Source organism: Triturus cristatus, chromosome 2_1 (assembly GCF_964204655.1).
Source record: "Triturus cristatus chromosome 2_1, aTriCri1.1, whole genome shotgun sequence".
NCBI lineage: Eukaryota > Metazoa > Chordata > Amphibia > Caudata > Salamandridae > Triturus > Triturus cristatus.
Window position 1 is genome coordinate 370256518 of NC_140581.1, and position 14850 is coordinate 370271367.

Consider the following 14850-nt stretch of genomic DNA (forward strand, 5'->3'; position numbering starts at 1 on the left):
AGAAGTTGCTAGAAATGGGTGAGGATAAGTCACTGTTTTTACTGGAGCCCTGGGGTATGCATTATAAGAGACTATTGATCTTGGGTAAAAATATGATAGTGCGCGGGGATTTATAGACCCCCATGTAGAACCCAAGGGGTAGTCTAAGATGTATTTGACTGCTCTGGGGTCTCTAAAGTTGATGATAATTGCATCCCCTTCAAGATCCTTGATTCTGCGACCTAGCCAAGGAAGTCTCCGGACATGCAATATCTCCCCATTGATGTTGGGGGGGAGGGGTCTATTAGTCCTAAGCCAGTGCATGGTTTTATTTTTTAGATCGTAATAGCCCTCATTTTTACCCTTAGCCAGAGGCGGAACTTCTGTTAACACTACCACATACGGTACCGCCTCTGGGGGTAAGTTAACTTGATGGCTATATGGGTCACTTGCTCTAGCTAGGTGATGATTCTCACCCCTCTCCTTTGGGGACGTTACTAAGATGGAATTTGCTATTTCCTTCCTGATTTCACCCTCTTCATTTTGACGATGACTTTGAAGGGTTGTCATGTCAAGCGGCTTGTCCCTATACTGGGAATTAGAACTACCTGTCTCATTAGTCCTAGTGTGAGTAAGAGGTGCGTCTGAAACCATGGGGGGGGGCGGGAGTAAGTGAGCCAGATCTTCCCGTGGCCCCGGGTCTTTTATGATTAAAGATTCTAGATTCCCCAATCGTGACTCTATATTTTTTAGTCGTTCTATAATGGGTAAAGTGAATGATCTTATCAATTTCTCGATGCTCTCAAGATATGATGGCATTGTACCCAAATCAGGTAGGAGCAACGAAGAACGAGACAGGTCAGGAGGAGGGGGAACCAAAGAAGTAGAAGATGTTAAGGCCACATCGTGTATTCTTAATGGCAATGATGGAACCTTAGTCGGCGATGCAATGCCCACAGTTTGCATAGGGCCCTTGCCAAAATCAGTGTGATTGATCTTGCCTTTTGGCAAGTTGCCTAGCCTCTTTCTTCTCTTCGGCGGAGGGGGCCTCGGAGCATTAGACACCAACGCCCTCCCTGCCTTCTTACTGGACGACTTAGCCTTAAACTCAGAGGGAATAGTGACAGTATCAGTTTCTTTATCAAAGGTGATAGTACTGGAAGGGGGCAAAGCAATTGAAACTGGTGACACATTGCAATTGCTAGGTGTAGACTCAATAGATCTAAGCAGCTCAGGGACATTATCCATAGCTAACGCCTCCTGCGTCAAAGTAGGGGGACTTAGCACAATGAGGGACGAAGTCAAAGGAGATATACTGTCCGTAAATGTCCTATTTTTAATACACTCTATAGAGCGACGTCGCTCGGCCCTTCGTTCGGCAAGCGTAGTCTCCTTGTCCGTGGGTACAATAACTTTTTTAAAATAATCAACCAATGTGCCTTTGGTCGGGGCACCATGTATTACAGGAGGATTAGTATCTATAATATCAGCCATATTTGTTTTTCCAGTATAAGGGAGAGGGTCCCAGGATATACAAACTATTTGTTATAAAAAAGAACTAACACAAGATCAATCGCAAAAAAATGCAAGAAGAATGCAAAGAAAACTTACCAAAGTGTTATTTAATCACACTTTGGGAAGGTACACATTTACTAATAAATACAGTAGACTTAGATCAAATAGTGCGGGGTGCCAAGGAAGGGAAAGAGGTGGATGGTGATTTGAGTGAGGAATGGGGGGTAAGTGACATATAAATTATAAACACGTCACAATTTAATTGCAAGGCAAAACAATTTCAAGCCAAAACATCCAGATCAAATTCATTGGAATGAATAGCAAAATTATTTACAAAAACCATGTACAAGCAAAAGCACAGTGTACATTACACTGTTGGCAGTACTGGCAATGAAGTATTGTCGACGTTTCGACCCCTGGACATAGGTAGGTAAGTCAGCTCCTTACTAACGGGGTCTTCTTCAGGACAGAGACAATGTGACAAGGGGAGTGGCACCTAAAAAACATATATATATAAATTAATGAAAAAATTCGAAATCCCAAACTGGATTGAATCAAGGGGACTCCAAATGGGACAAGTAACCATATTTACCCAAGACAAGGATGAACAAGTGATCGGTAACTTCTTGGCGTCAAATGACGCAAGGGCTGGAAAGCTCCGGAGAGGGGGTAGAGTGAGTGACACCTAAAAGGAAATTGTAAGGTGTCTGAGTGGAGATCCAGAGAGCACATATAGGATTCAAAAATTAATTCAAGGAAGAGAACTTACTTAATTGCCAGTCTTGAAAAAATCGGGGAATGCAATATCTCCCGAATCAGACGCCATGGTACATACTCAAAGGCGACAGTGGAATTAATCGCAGGAAAATCCATTCTCTAAAGGTAAAAATAGAGGAGTAATAGAACTAAAGTCTTAAAAAACCCCAGCCTAAGGGGAGTACAGCTAAAAGAGCAAAGAAACCACGCCATGTCATCAAACGACATTGCTTTACAGAGTATGCTGTTGATCGGCCCCTAACGAAAAGGGGTTCAGCAGAAATGGAAAAAGTTAACATAAGGTATGTGGCCAGCAAGTTGAATGGGTAAAGTCGGGTAGGCTAAATCACAAACCCCACTGTGGGATGTTACACAGAGCCAGCGGAGGCCAGAAGGGATTAAAGCAATAAACAGAGTAAAACGGGAAATTAATTGATTTAAAAATAGCCCGAAATAGCGAGCAGCCGGACAGATGGAAACAGTCTCGGCAACTGAGCATACAGTAGCAGGGGAGTGGGGGCGGGGGTTTTTTGTTTAACCCTTACCGTAGGACGCGGCAACACCGACTCGCCTCGTAATTCTTCGGAAGTCACAGAGAACTGCACCGTTTGTGCATGTAAATAGGCAGACGCTCCGCGTGACGCTAGACGCGGCGCAGACGCTAGATGCCTGCAGTCTAAGATGTATTAGAAGAAAGACAACGGGAGTTGCTTTCTCACGACAATTTCAGCTAAAGTCAAAATTATAGTAAACCAGGGGGGAGAAGGACACATAATTGCTGATTTGATGTTCATGTGCTTATCAATAATTAAATACAATTAACCCCTGAGGTGAACAGTGTCAAAGCGAAACATTGGGACATATACAGACTAACAAATCTGGGTCTGATTAAAGAAAACATCGTATCAAAACATGCATTGGTAAACAACAAATACACAATCAATTGTTATGTCAGTAAATTAAACAGCAGTAACTGAACCTTGCAGGGAAGGGTACAAAGATAAACATAAAGTCTAACATAGTCAGAAAAGTGAACACCGTTAGACTAAGTGTATATAGAGACACATAGTGTATTTATGGCCCTCGAACAACGTCACAAATAGTAAAAAAGAAAGCCATGGTTCACCATAATAGACATTTGTTAGTAAATGAGGTAGTTGTCGAAAACCAAAAGATATATACAAAAATCAATCATGAGCAAAATACACAGGGATGTACAGTGAGCGAGTACAAGGACCTAAAGGGGAACCCTCTAAGAGGTCTAACCCAGCATCAGGGTGATTTGCAGAGGACTAAGAGGCCCAGGAACCCGGGGTACCTAGGTGTTAAGAATAGCCAGCTGAGCATTGCTAAGGTCCTGCTCATTCAGACCCGAGTTAATTGTACCAAAACGAATCATCCATTTGCACTCCCTGACCGTAAGTACAGAGGATATATCACCTCCCCTTGGCCCCAGTCTAGTTTTTTCTAATACAATCCACTGCATTTGTTCTGGGCGGTGTCCCACCTGTTTGTAGTGTTCGACTAGAGGTGCCCCAATGACCTGGCATCTAATTCTGCTTTGGTGCTGTAATATTCTCACTTTAACCTTCTGTTGTGTCTGGCCAATATACAGTTAGCCACACGGACAAAGGATCCCATAAATAACGTCAGTAGAGTTACAGTTGGTGTGGGAATCAAGTGTGACAACATGATGTTTGTATGCAAAAGTTTTAGCTTGAATCGTTGTTGGACAGGCCTTGCAGGATCCACATTTAAAATGGCCTGTAATAGGTGGCAGGTTCCACAGTGACTGTATCGTTGGTTCCACTGGGTCTTCAAGAAAAGAATGAACAACATGATCTTTAATACTCATTCCTTTTTTGAAAGAATGCATGGGTAACGATGGTTGATCAATTTCAGTGGACACAAGGCTCCAGTGTTTGTTTATTATCCTCTTCACTGCGTTGCTTCTAGTAGAGAAGGTAGTGACGCAAATCATTTTTTGATGGGCTGAGGCGGCAGGTTCTTTCGCCGTTAGTAAGGTTTCCCGTGGATTGAACCACGCCCTCTTCTGGGCCTTTTTCACCAGGCGCTTTGGGTATCCCCTTGAGATAAGTCTGATGCTAAGATCTTCAGATTCCATTAGGTAATCAGACCTCTTGGTGCAATTTCTACGGATTCGTAGGAATTGGCCCACCGGCAAGTTATCTCTTAAACCTCGGGGGTGGTGACTACTGTATCTTAGAAGTGAGTTCCGTTCAGTGGGTTTTCGGTACAAGGTCGTACAGAGCTTATCATCTTCACTGAAAATTTTTAGATCCAGGAATGGTATCACCAGGGGGTCCGACTGAATAGTGAACTGAATGTCCCGATCACACTGGTTCAGCCATTCATGAAATGCATTAAGTTGAGTTTTATCGCCATTCCAGATTAGCAATATATCGTCGATATATCTCTTCCATAGTTCTATTTTTCGAGAGAAGGGGTTGTTGTTATCGAAGATATGACGCTGTTCAAAATTGTCCATATACAATATCGCCAGATCTGGGGCAAATGCAGCTCCCATCGCTACTCCTTTCTTTTGGATGTAATAGTTTCCTTGAAAGTAGAAAAAATTCTTTTTCATTGCAATAGCAAGAAGTGCAATGATGAAATCCGTGGGTACCCTCATTGGTGCTGGTCTGGAATTCAAAACTTCTCTCATCACATTTAAAGCTGGTTCCTGAGGGATACTAGTATAAAGTGATACGATGTCACAGGTGACAAGTAATTGTTCCGAGGGGTTGAAAGATTTTTGGTCAATGATAGTAATTACTTGCATGGTATCACGTAGGTAGGTTGTTGTTTGTTCAGCCAGTGGTTTCAGAAAGAAATCAATATATTTACAGAGAGGTTCTAGTAGTGAACCACAACCGGACACAATGGGACGGCCGGGTGGGTGAAAGAGGTCCTTATGTATCTTAGGTAGGGTGTATATAGTGGGTAGGCGTGGATTCCTCTGATTGAGATAGTCAAATTCCAAATTGCTTAGAAAGCCAGAATCTAATGCCTCACTAGTGATGCGGTGTATTTCCAGCAGTATCGAACACAGGACTCACGGTTAGTGGGCAATGAAGTTAGTAAGTTCCCCCGGTCCGGTCTCCTCGTGTCTCTGAGGGTCTCAGAGGGTCCGCCCTTAGTCCGGGCTTTGTCCCGGGTGATGTCCCGCACACGCGTCCCGCTGACGCGTAATGAACTTCAGGTCTTATGCTGACTGTGGATAGAGGGGGCGGAGTCACGGGAAGAGGCGGCAGGTGTGCTCGATGGAACACGCACAGCCTGCTGGTCCTCGCAGTCTCGTCCTCCTGCACAGCAGCTCCCCAGTCTTCTTCCAATGTCCACCGGGGCTCCCAGCACACAGGTCCAATGAAGGCAATGCCCAACGGGGCTCCACCAGGCAACGAGCAACAACGGGTCAAGGACTCCTCAGCGAGCGGCACCCGCGAAGCGGGGGCCGCGAGGAGTTATCAGCGGTCAGCAGGGGGCGGAGTCACGGGAAGAGGCGGCAGGTGTGCTCGATGGAACACGCACAGCCTGCTGGTCCTCGCAGTCCCGTCCTCCTGCACAGCAGCTCCCCAGTCTTCTTCCAATGTCCACCGGGGCTCCCAGCACACAGGTCCAATGAAGGCAATGCCCAACGGGGCTCCACCAGGCAACGAGCAACAACGGGTCAAGGACTCCTCAGCGAGCGGCACCCTATCTTAGTATCAGATAAAGGCACTCAGTTAACGTAAAACAAAATGTTGGACTTTATGTATGAATATTGCCTTAAACACGAAAAAACACCTGTATATAATCTTTCATCAAAAGGCTTGGTGGAGAGAGTTAATAGGTTTTTAAAGGACAGCATTCAAATGGCTTTGTCCTCCAATTTGCCTGAGAGAGTTTTTAAGGAAATAAATCACTAGTTTTAATAATGCTCCTCATTCAGTTACGGACTATTCTCCTTTCTTCTTGATGAGAGGGAGAGTAGGTCGAACGTCTCTGACACTAAAGATAAATAAGAATGGGATGCAAAATTGTGTCACTGATAATGTGGAGGGAAATTTAGAAGTGAAACACAGGATTGAAGAGAAATAGAAGAAAGACAAGTAGTATCATTGCAATTTGTACAGAACAAAAACAAAACAATTGTCAGAAGTGGACTGGGTGTTAGTGAAAAAAACAAATAAGGTTCAAAAAGGTGAATCACATTTTTTTTCACCTAAACAAGTTTTGAAAGTATCTGGGAGTGCAGAACTATTGAAGGATAAAGGATGGTTAAATAAGAGTGCAGTAGTATTGCTTTATCAAGGGCAAGAAATGTTTTCAAATTGCACTGAAGTAGGTAATTCTTTGCATGATTTCTTTGATCTACAGGCTCCTGAAATTAATGTACCAGACACACAAGAAAATAGTAATGTAAACAATTTTTAAAATGAAAATGATGATTGTGGGGTTGAATTACAGGATGATGGTACAAAGAATACTGTTTGAGCAAGGAGAAAAGTAGTTGTGCCTGTTAGACTCAAAGATTATATTCTTTACTAATGTCATAATATTTATGGAGTATTGATCTTTTTTAGGTTTTTTTTTTCCAAAAGGAGAGAAGTATTGTATTGGGCTGGAACAAGTAGTGCAAGGTTATAGCGGGATAGTTTAGAATGTAGGTTGGGGTATTTATATTGTGGGTTAGAATGTTGGGGGCAGATGGAAACCTGCACCAGGTGAGTGCTCATCTGTTTGTATTTATTCCCCAAGGTGGGCCCAATTACATGGATTTGTAAATTGCAATACATCAGTTAACAGAACCCTAATTACTACAAGAACAGTACTTGTTCTAGAATGTATAGCGTCCAATATATAAAGTGCAGTCCTAACGCAAACCAGAGGGTTTTGGAGTAACACTGTGATCCGACATTTTATTGTAAATATCCAACTTTATCTTTAGCTACAGCTTTCATGTTTTGGTATCTTTTGTATATTTGCATGAAGCCCTCCCTCTTTCCCTATTAGAGGCACACTTACTTATCAAGCTTCCTTTTGCCTCATTCTTCATATTTGATGAATGGTTGCCTCTGGAAGGGGTGAAGGTAAGCGCACCCTGACTTCATTGGCTGAAGTTGGTCTCTTTTTCAGTGATTTGTGTTTGTTACTAAAGTGACACTGCTTAAGGCCATGCAGACAAGTTACACTATCCTACAACTAATTTAAGGTTAACATGGAGTCCTACCTCAACGATAGGCAATTATTCAAGAATGTGAATCTGTTAAAAAAACATCAGTTAGATTAGGAAACTAGTTTCAGGTAAGTAGCTTCTTTCTTACCACCACCAATACCAGAGGCACCATGTTCAGGATAGGGTATCAGTTGCTCTTTACAACTCCGTTCATACATTCATTCATTCATACACTAATTCACTCACCATTGCTACCATTAACACACCAGAATTGATACCATTATTACTGTTACCACCACCAATAACATTACTGTTACCACCACTGTAATTTCCCTTATCTCCACTACCACCACCATTATCATTACCATCTTTATTGTTACTGTTTCAACCACCAATACAGCTACTACCATTACTAGCCCCATCACCTCCATTACCGTTGCCACCATTACCACGAGTACCATTATCAAGATGGCCATTGTGCAAGAGCACTGTGTGTCTGACAACGTTGTATATAATAGAAATGGTGATGTGGGCGTATGTGAGACGTTATGTCTGTGATAAGAAAAATGCCATAACTGTTTATTTGGCAAATGCTTATTACACCATAGTCTCACTTCATGCAAATTGGTAAACTTATGTTTTGTATGCATTCCATTCATGAACAGGAATTACCGCTTCCCTCATCTGGCACAACTCTTGGATATAGAACAGAATGCTTTCTTGAAAGCGATGCTGCACAGAAATTGATGGGCAACACCACAGAAAAGACAATTACCTTCAATATTACTGGAGAAGCTTACTGGATATCTGTAGTTGCATACAACTCTGCTGGAGACTCCCCTGAAGCTACTCTAAGGATTCCATCAATCGGAGAAAAGGGTACGCTTATATTGACATTTTTAGACCTGAATGTGATGCAAAATATGCGTAACTCTGCTGATGTTAGTTGCATCAGTTTGACCATTTAGAAGTTCAGGGCAAGTAATTAATTTTTAGATTCATCTTGCCTATTGAACTAACCTGATGATTCTGTATTTTCCACTGCAGCTTTTTCAAGTTAATTTGAACCTGAGGCCTCAGCATATATTTGGCCCGTAAAAGGTTTGCCATTCCAGGATAAAATTGTAGAGTGCTTGTGGCCCTACTCTTGTCTGCTTAAACTACTCAGCAAAGACCTTCCAAGAACACCAAGCTGGCCACTGTTCAGTTTGTGGCCAAAGTCTTTCAAATACTGCTCGAGGGAAGTTCCTGCCTCCTGATGCTGCAGGACATCTTTGTAGCACTTGATACAGTTGAACGTAGGGTTGTTCATAACAACTTTGAGAACTGAATTGGATTGAAGGGTTTAGTTTCTGAGCTGGTTTGTTTCCTCCTAGGCACTCTTCTGTGTACCTGTTAGCAACCTTCAAGGCACAATTCTGTACCCCCCGTTGTTCAATTTGCATATAGAGCAAGTAAGATTACCCCTTAGCGATCTTTGAACTGATGCCAATGGCACCCAGTTGTTATTTGCAGGATTTCCAGAGGATGGGCGTCTCTCACAGTCCTCAAAGGGACTGGATGGTGAAGCATTTTCTCAAATCTGACCCAAGCCTGAAAAAGTTTACATTTTAAAAGAAAGACTCAAAGACATGTTGATGTTGAAGACCCCGATAAAAATATAAGCACCTACCCCCTGGGTCCTGGCCCACCCCGAAGGGCTCATATTTAAAAAAGACAGGAGACTTTTTTTTTATCAGCGCCATTGATCCAATGTTCTTCTAAAAGCAAAAAATCTTTTTTTGAGACATAAATGTATTATATATATATATATATATTATCTATATTTTCTACAGGGAAATTTCATTGTTTTTTTACGAGTGAAATGTCCAGCTAACTATAACAAGTGTGAAACCTATGGTTTTTTAAGTGAATTTGCAAGGTTTTTTAAATGCTAATTCCTAACTATAACGTGTGTGAAACCTATGGTTTTTTAAGTGAATTTGTAAGGTTTTTTAAATGCTAAGTTATGTATGTATTATATTTTTTATATATTTATTTTACAATAAACTACCTATGTATATAGTTATAGATTGACTGTATCCTGTAATATGGAATGGCTTGTTTAAAATGTTTTTTTGAAGGTTTTTCACCGTGCGCGCACCCCGCGAATTTTTGGGAAAAAAAATGGTTTTTTCACCCTTCGGGGTCCTTCAGGGACCCCCTGACAAAGGCTAGGGGGTCAGGAACTCTCTACCCTGCCCCCTTTTCACGTTCTCCACCTTTCTTTTTCACTGTCATACACCAAACACACAAAATGGCGGCCGACACTTCCTGATTTCGACCGATTCGAATGTTGACTGACATGTAACCACCAATCAGAATTGCGCTCGCGCACGGTGCGCTCACCCTAACGTGCGTGCACGGTGCGCGCACGGTGCACGCTTATAGATATTTATGTACTTTTAAATGCAATTTTCTCAGGAACTACTGAACAGATTGACACCATATATGCAAAAGGCACATGCCCGACCTGAGGACTACCTCTTTGCCAAATTTCAAGTAATTCTGTTCAGCCGTTCGGGCTGTACCTTCGACTAAAGGTCCTATGGGAAAATGCATGGGGAAAACGGGTTTTGGGACCCCCCTTTTTTCTCAGCCCCCGCTTGACGAATCACCCCGAGACTTTAAGGGTAGGAGCTGAGCGGAGCGCCCCATTAGTTTTGAAAATTTCGCGAGGATTCATCTACCGGCGCCAAAGGTTATTCAAAATAGAATTTTCAGATTTCCTATGGAAACTCGGTCCTAACTTTAACTATCTACTGACGACCGCCAGTAGATAATATATGTTCATATTCCAAAATGCACAACTGGGTCTTATTTTAACACAAACATGGATATGAAACTTTACCTCATACTCTGCTGCAAAAGTTTTTTTTCAAATTCGCTTTCACATTTGCTAAAATCACTGGCTTCAACACCAAAACTGTTCAAAAGCATTGTGATTGTAGTGAACAGATGCCACAGGCCAGCACCCCATTCTGAAAAGTGTTCTAGCTCCAGTGCAATTCACCATTTGCCACTTTTATGGGCATAGCAATATCTTGGCCACAGTCTGATACAACAATAATCAAGGGCATGGTCAAGGTTGTTATATTTACGAGCAAGTGCTGTTAGAGATGAACACCCTGGTCCTGGGGTGACAAAAGGCTAGTGTGAAGTTGTCAGACCCCCTTTTAGAGGGCCCCAGGACACGCAAAGGCTGCTGGGCACAACCGTAGGGTTTGGGACCTTTTATTCCTGATGTTCCCAGGTCTGACTTACTATTGATCCTGAACAACTAGGCCAAGTAACCCTTTAGCATCTGGCTCTCAATAGTAGCGCAGGTGTAGCAGTTCAAGGATTCTCGTGGGGGAGGTAGATACAGGGGAGTGAACACAGACTCGCAACTCAAGATACGTTCAATAGCTGCAATTAATGATTGTCCAGTCAATTATGCCTTTTATGACTAAAGTGGTGTTCATATACAAACACAAAGTGAAATATGGCATACACAAACTATGCCAGTCAGTCAAAAAAACGTTATTTCGGCTGTACAGCCATAAAAGCACAATTAAATATAACATTCATTCAAAAATTACAACAATGATAAAACACAGAAATTTATGTAATTAATAGTACTACAGAATATCGTCCAAAACCGGCAAGAAATGATATACTACAATTTCATGAAGTGTTTACCGGCGCCACTACTACTCGTCTCCCTATAGTTTACAACCTTAGGTATCACTCGCTATCAGAAGATCTATTAACACAATTTAAAACATTTAAAAACAGCTACTATAAATAGGATTAAAAAGAAATAAAAATAGTAAAATAGCTGAAGAGGGGAGATTACAAAACAATTTTGATGGCAGGGAGATGTGCAAATTTAAATTAGCAGGATAGTTCACAAATGGGCATAATTGGGACATTTCCGAGCTCTTTTTTCTTTATAATGCCTCAATGTATACTCCACATCGCAAATAAAAATCTGGAGGTAGCAAAGACAAATAGAGGGTGTGTCTCGTATTTTAATGACCTACACAAACTATGCACACAGCCCAAGCCCCAGAGCTCGGTGCTGTAGTGTTCAATAGGCAGACCCCTGAGCCCCACTTCTCTCTCACTAGTTGTAGTAGTTATTCCCCATTCATTATAGACAACATTCAGGTTAAGCCCACTAGCAGTCCGTGACTCGGGAGTCCCACTCCGACTCTCTTAGAAAAGTCAAAAGTGTTGCAGTGCCACAACGCTATCTGGCAGACAGTTCCCCCAGGGCTGTCTGGCCCTTTGATCAGTCTTACCTACACCAGCAGGGATTGCCAGACTGGGTTCTCCAATAGTGTCTCTCTCACAAGCATGGTGGTTGCCTCTGGTGAGTACCACAAATGTGGCTCTGCACAGGCCACTTCTGGGTGTCCTCAACCCTCCTCCGATGCAACATTAAGGCTCCTTTGGTTCTTCCGCACAGGTGGGGGGTATTCATCAGCTGGTGGGTCTGGTCATCAGTTGCGGCTTGTGCCAGCACAGGTCACCACAGCAGCCTCTCCTCACAATTATGGCATCAACCAGGCTATGATCCTTGTCTTGTCCGATGGCCCCCTTTGGCATACATGGCTACCACACCTGCTCCTTACTTGGGTGACAGCCAGATCGGCATAGCAGCAGGCTCCACTTTGATGCAGCTCCCTCTGGCTTAGGGGGTTGTAGACTTATCAATCACACATGTGCGATGGCCGGAACAGCTCTGCCAACTTCACAGCAGCCCCCTCTGGCATACGGAGTAGTCAAATTGAGCCTGCTCGCTGGTAGCAACCCGTCTCCTCACACCAGCAGATGTCTCCTCACACCGCTCGACAGGAATCCTCTTGCCAGGATTCCCCACCAGGCCTCACTTCCGGCAATACTGTCTTCTTCCTCACAAGGATCACTGGTCTTGGGAAGTAGGCAGGCACTGGTGCTCAAGGCTCCAGGGGCAGGTGATCTTGATGTCCCTGGGGGATGTCCCCTCACTCTTCTGGGAGACTGGCAAGCCTTAGCCTCCAGTCCTGGTCAGAGGCAGAAGTCTTGCAGAGGTTGTCCTCCTCGCACAGTCTGGCTGTTTTACAGTTGACAGTTTTGGGGGTCTCGAACTTCCCTTCTTTTAGTCCATTTTCAGACACCAAATGTGTTTTCGGGCATGAGTCTTTGAAGTTTGTTAAGTGCCCTCTCCTCTGCTACCTTTCCTCCAGAAAGTAGTCTTTCACAGCAGACTCTAAATCGGATATCCCCACAACATAGGCCATGGGAATGACTAGAGGTTTGCACCTGGATGTCAGCCACAGTGATGTGTATCAAAAGGTTACTCCAGGGCACTAGCCCTACTCTTTTGATTCTCTTATCATCTCCATCTCATTCTTGAGATGTGGCCTGACCCCTTTCCAGTGACTTCTCCTTGAATCAAAGAGCACTCTTTGAAGTGTACTTAAGAACCTGACTCTCCTTCCTCCAGTGTGTGGCCCATTCAGCTTACAGGAATTAATCAAACTACAAATATGTCAGGGGGTATTCCTCTACCCCCTCATACTTCTCTAGCCAGCCCTAGGTCTCCCAAAATGGAACCCAAAATCTTCCATATATTATACCATTCTCAGACACACATACACCCAAAACATGCATACAACAAAAGCACTATATACCAACTTGATGTAGGCCAAGGAAGTACACAGCAGTGGAACTTTACATGAGTTGGCCTCACTTCATTGACACAGGTAAAAAGGCCTGTTCATGTCTGCTGATCACTACTCGATATGCTGCCACCCCCATGCTATTTAACTCCTGGCAAAGGCACTATGAAGGTAGCTCTTTGAGTGCCCCTCGAGGCCCAAAAAGACTGCAATCTGTGAGACAGACCTATGTCATGGTGCACATGCATGATCCATGTTCGCCCATGACAACAAAAATCAGCACCAGGGATCCAGACATTTTTGCAGCTAGGGCACTCAGGGCAGGGTTACACGTCGGTCACCGTGCGAGGGTCTTTTCTATCCCAACACATGCTTTTCATCACTCTCCCTTCCACACAGTGCAGTGCTGCAGCTTTGCTTGCACCCTGCTTTGCAGGAGCTTTTGATAGATATTTCCTGAAGTAACCTGACTTTTACTTTGACCCTAACATCATGCTAATCTAAGCATGTGTGCCTAGGCCAGTCCTTGACAATGAGGAATCCTGGATCTGTCCTGTGACCAGGAGGGGCACACCAAGCATGCTCTCATAGTGGAAAGAGGATTTTCTTTTGCAGTTTTATATAGCTCGAACTCGACCCGAAGGTATTGGAGTTCTTTACATGAACATCAGTTACATTATAGAAGAACACTTTCATTTTTGTTTTTTAGGCATGGGGAGATTCAAGGATTTTGAGCTGCGCATACACAACTAACAAAATCTAACAGATGATGTGCAACTTTTATTAACCAACCGATAAAAATGACTTAGGGGCATATTAACAATGCGGCGCTAAAAAATTATCGCCGCTTTTGCAGCAATAATTCTTTTTTTTTTTAATCATTTTTTTATTTGAAACAAAGACAGCAATAGACAATTACATAGTCGATGTATCTACGTTAGTCCCTACCATTTCCACCCTCCCTCCATGCACCTCTAACACACAGCAATTATGAATACATAGGTTTATCTGTCACCAGCCACCCCCGCCTACAAACCCCTGTGTGTCACCGAGTCAGGAGTCGCCACATCACCCGCGCCACCCTAGTCACTACTTACCCCCACAGTGCGCCTCTGCGCTCCTCCCACCTGCGCATTCTGTCTCTCTCTTCTCAGCTGCAGCAATAATTGTATCGCCTTATCAGCAAAGACACGCTATCGCGCGTGTTTTGCTGATTTTGCTCCCGTTTCCAGCATGTCTAACTTCGCATCGCTAATGAGATGCAAAGTAGGCGTGTCTGTGGAAACAACATGAGTAAATATCGCGAAGGCAGCTTCGCGATATTTACAATGCAGGGAAGCGATTATTTTAATCGCACTAAGTATGCCTTAACGCAGGAATTTAATGCCTGTTAAATTCCTGACTAAGGCATACCTAACATGGGAAGTGGATTCATGTGATACGACCAAAGGGTCGTATCATCAAGCATATCGCCGTTTTACATGGAACATCGCTGGAAAATCAGCGATGTTCCATGGAAAAGGGCGCTATCGCTGGAATATACATCGCCATCGCACTAAGCGTTGTTTATACAACGCTAGCCTGGCGAAATATTCCAGCGATAGAAAAAAATGCGGTATACAAGTTCAGCGATAATTATCGCTGCCTGTTGCAAATATGCCCCCAAGTATTTGTCACAACTTCACTTTAAACACCTCAGCTGCACCGCGGGGGTATCATAAGCTGTTGTAGGAT

At 43.3% G+C, this 14850-nt stretch overlaps 1 protein-coding gene across 5 annotated transcripts in view; it reads left to right on the forward strand.

Moving 5' to 3' along the window:
* Nucleotides 1–14850, forward strand: part of IL31RA (interleukin 31 receptor A) — a 1058288-nt gene that overhangs the window by 781447 nt on the left and 261991 nt on the right. For all 5 annotated transcript variants that reach the window (XM_085631330.1, XM_085631336.1, XM_085631333.1 and 2 more), the window contains one exon: nucleotides 8095–8308. In XM_085631330.1, coding sequence (XP_085487456.1) covers nucleotides 8095–8308 — 214 coding nt within the window. The remainder of the gene's footprint in view (nucleotides 1–8094; nucleotides 8309–14850) is intronic.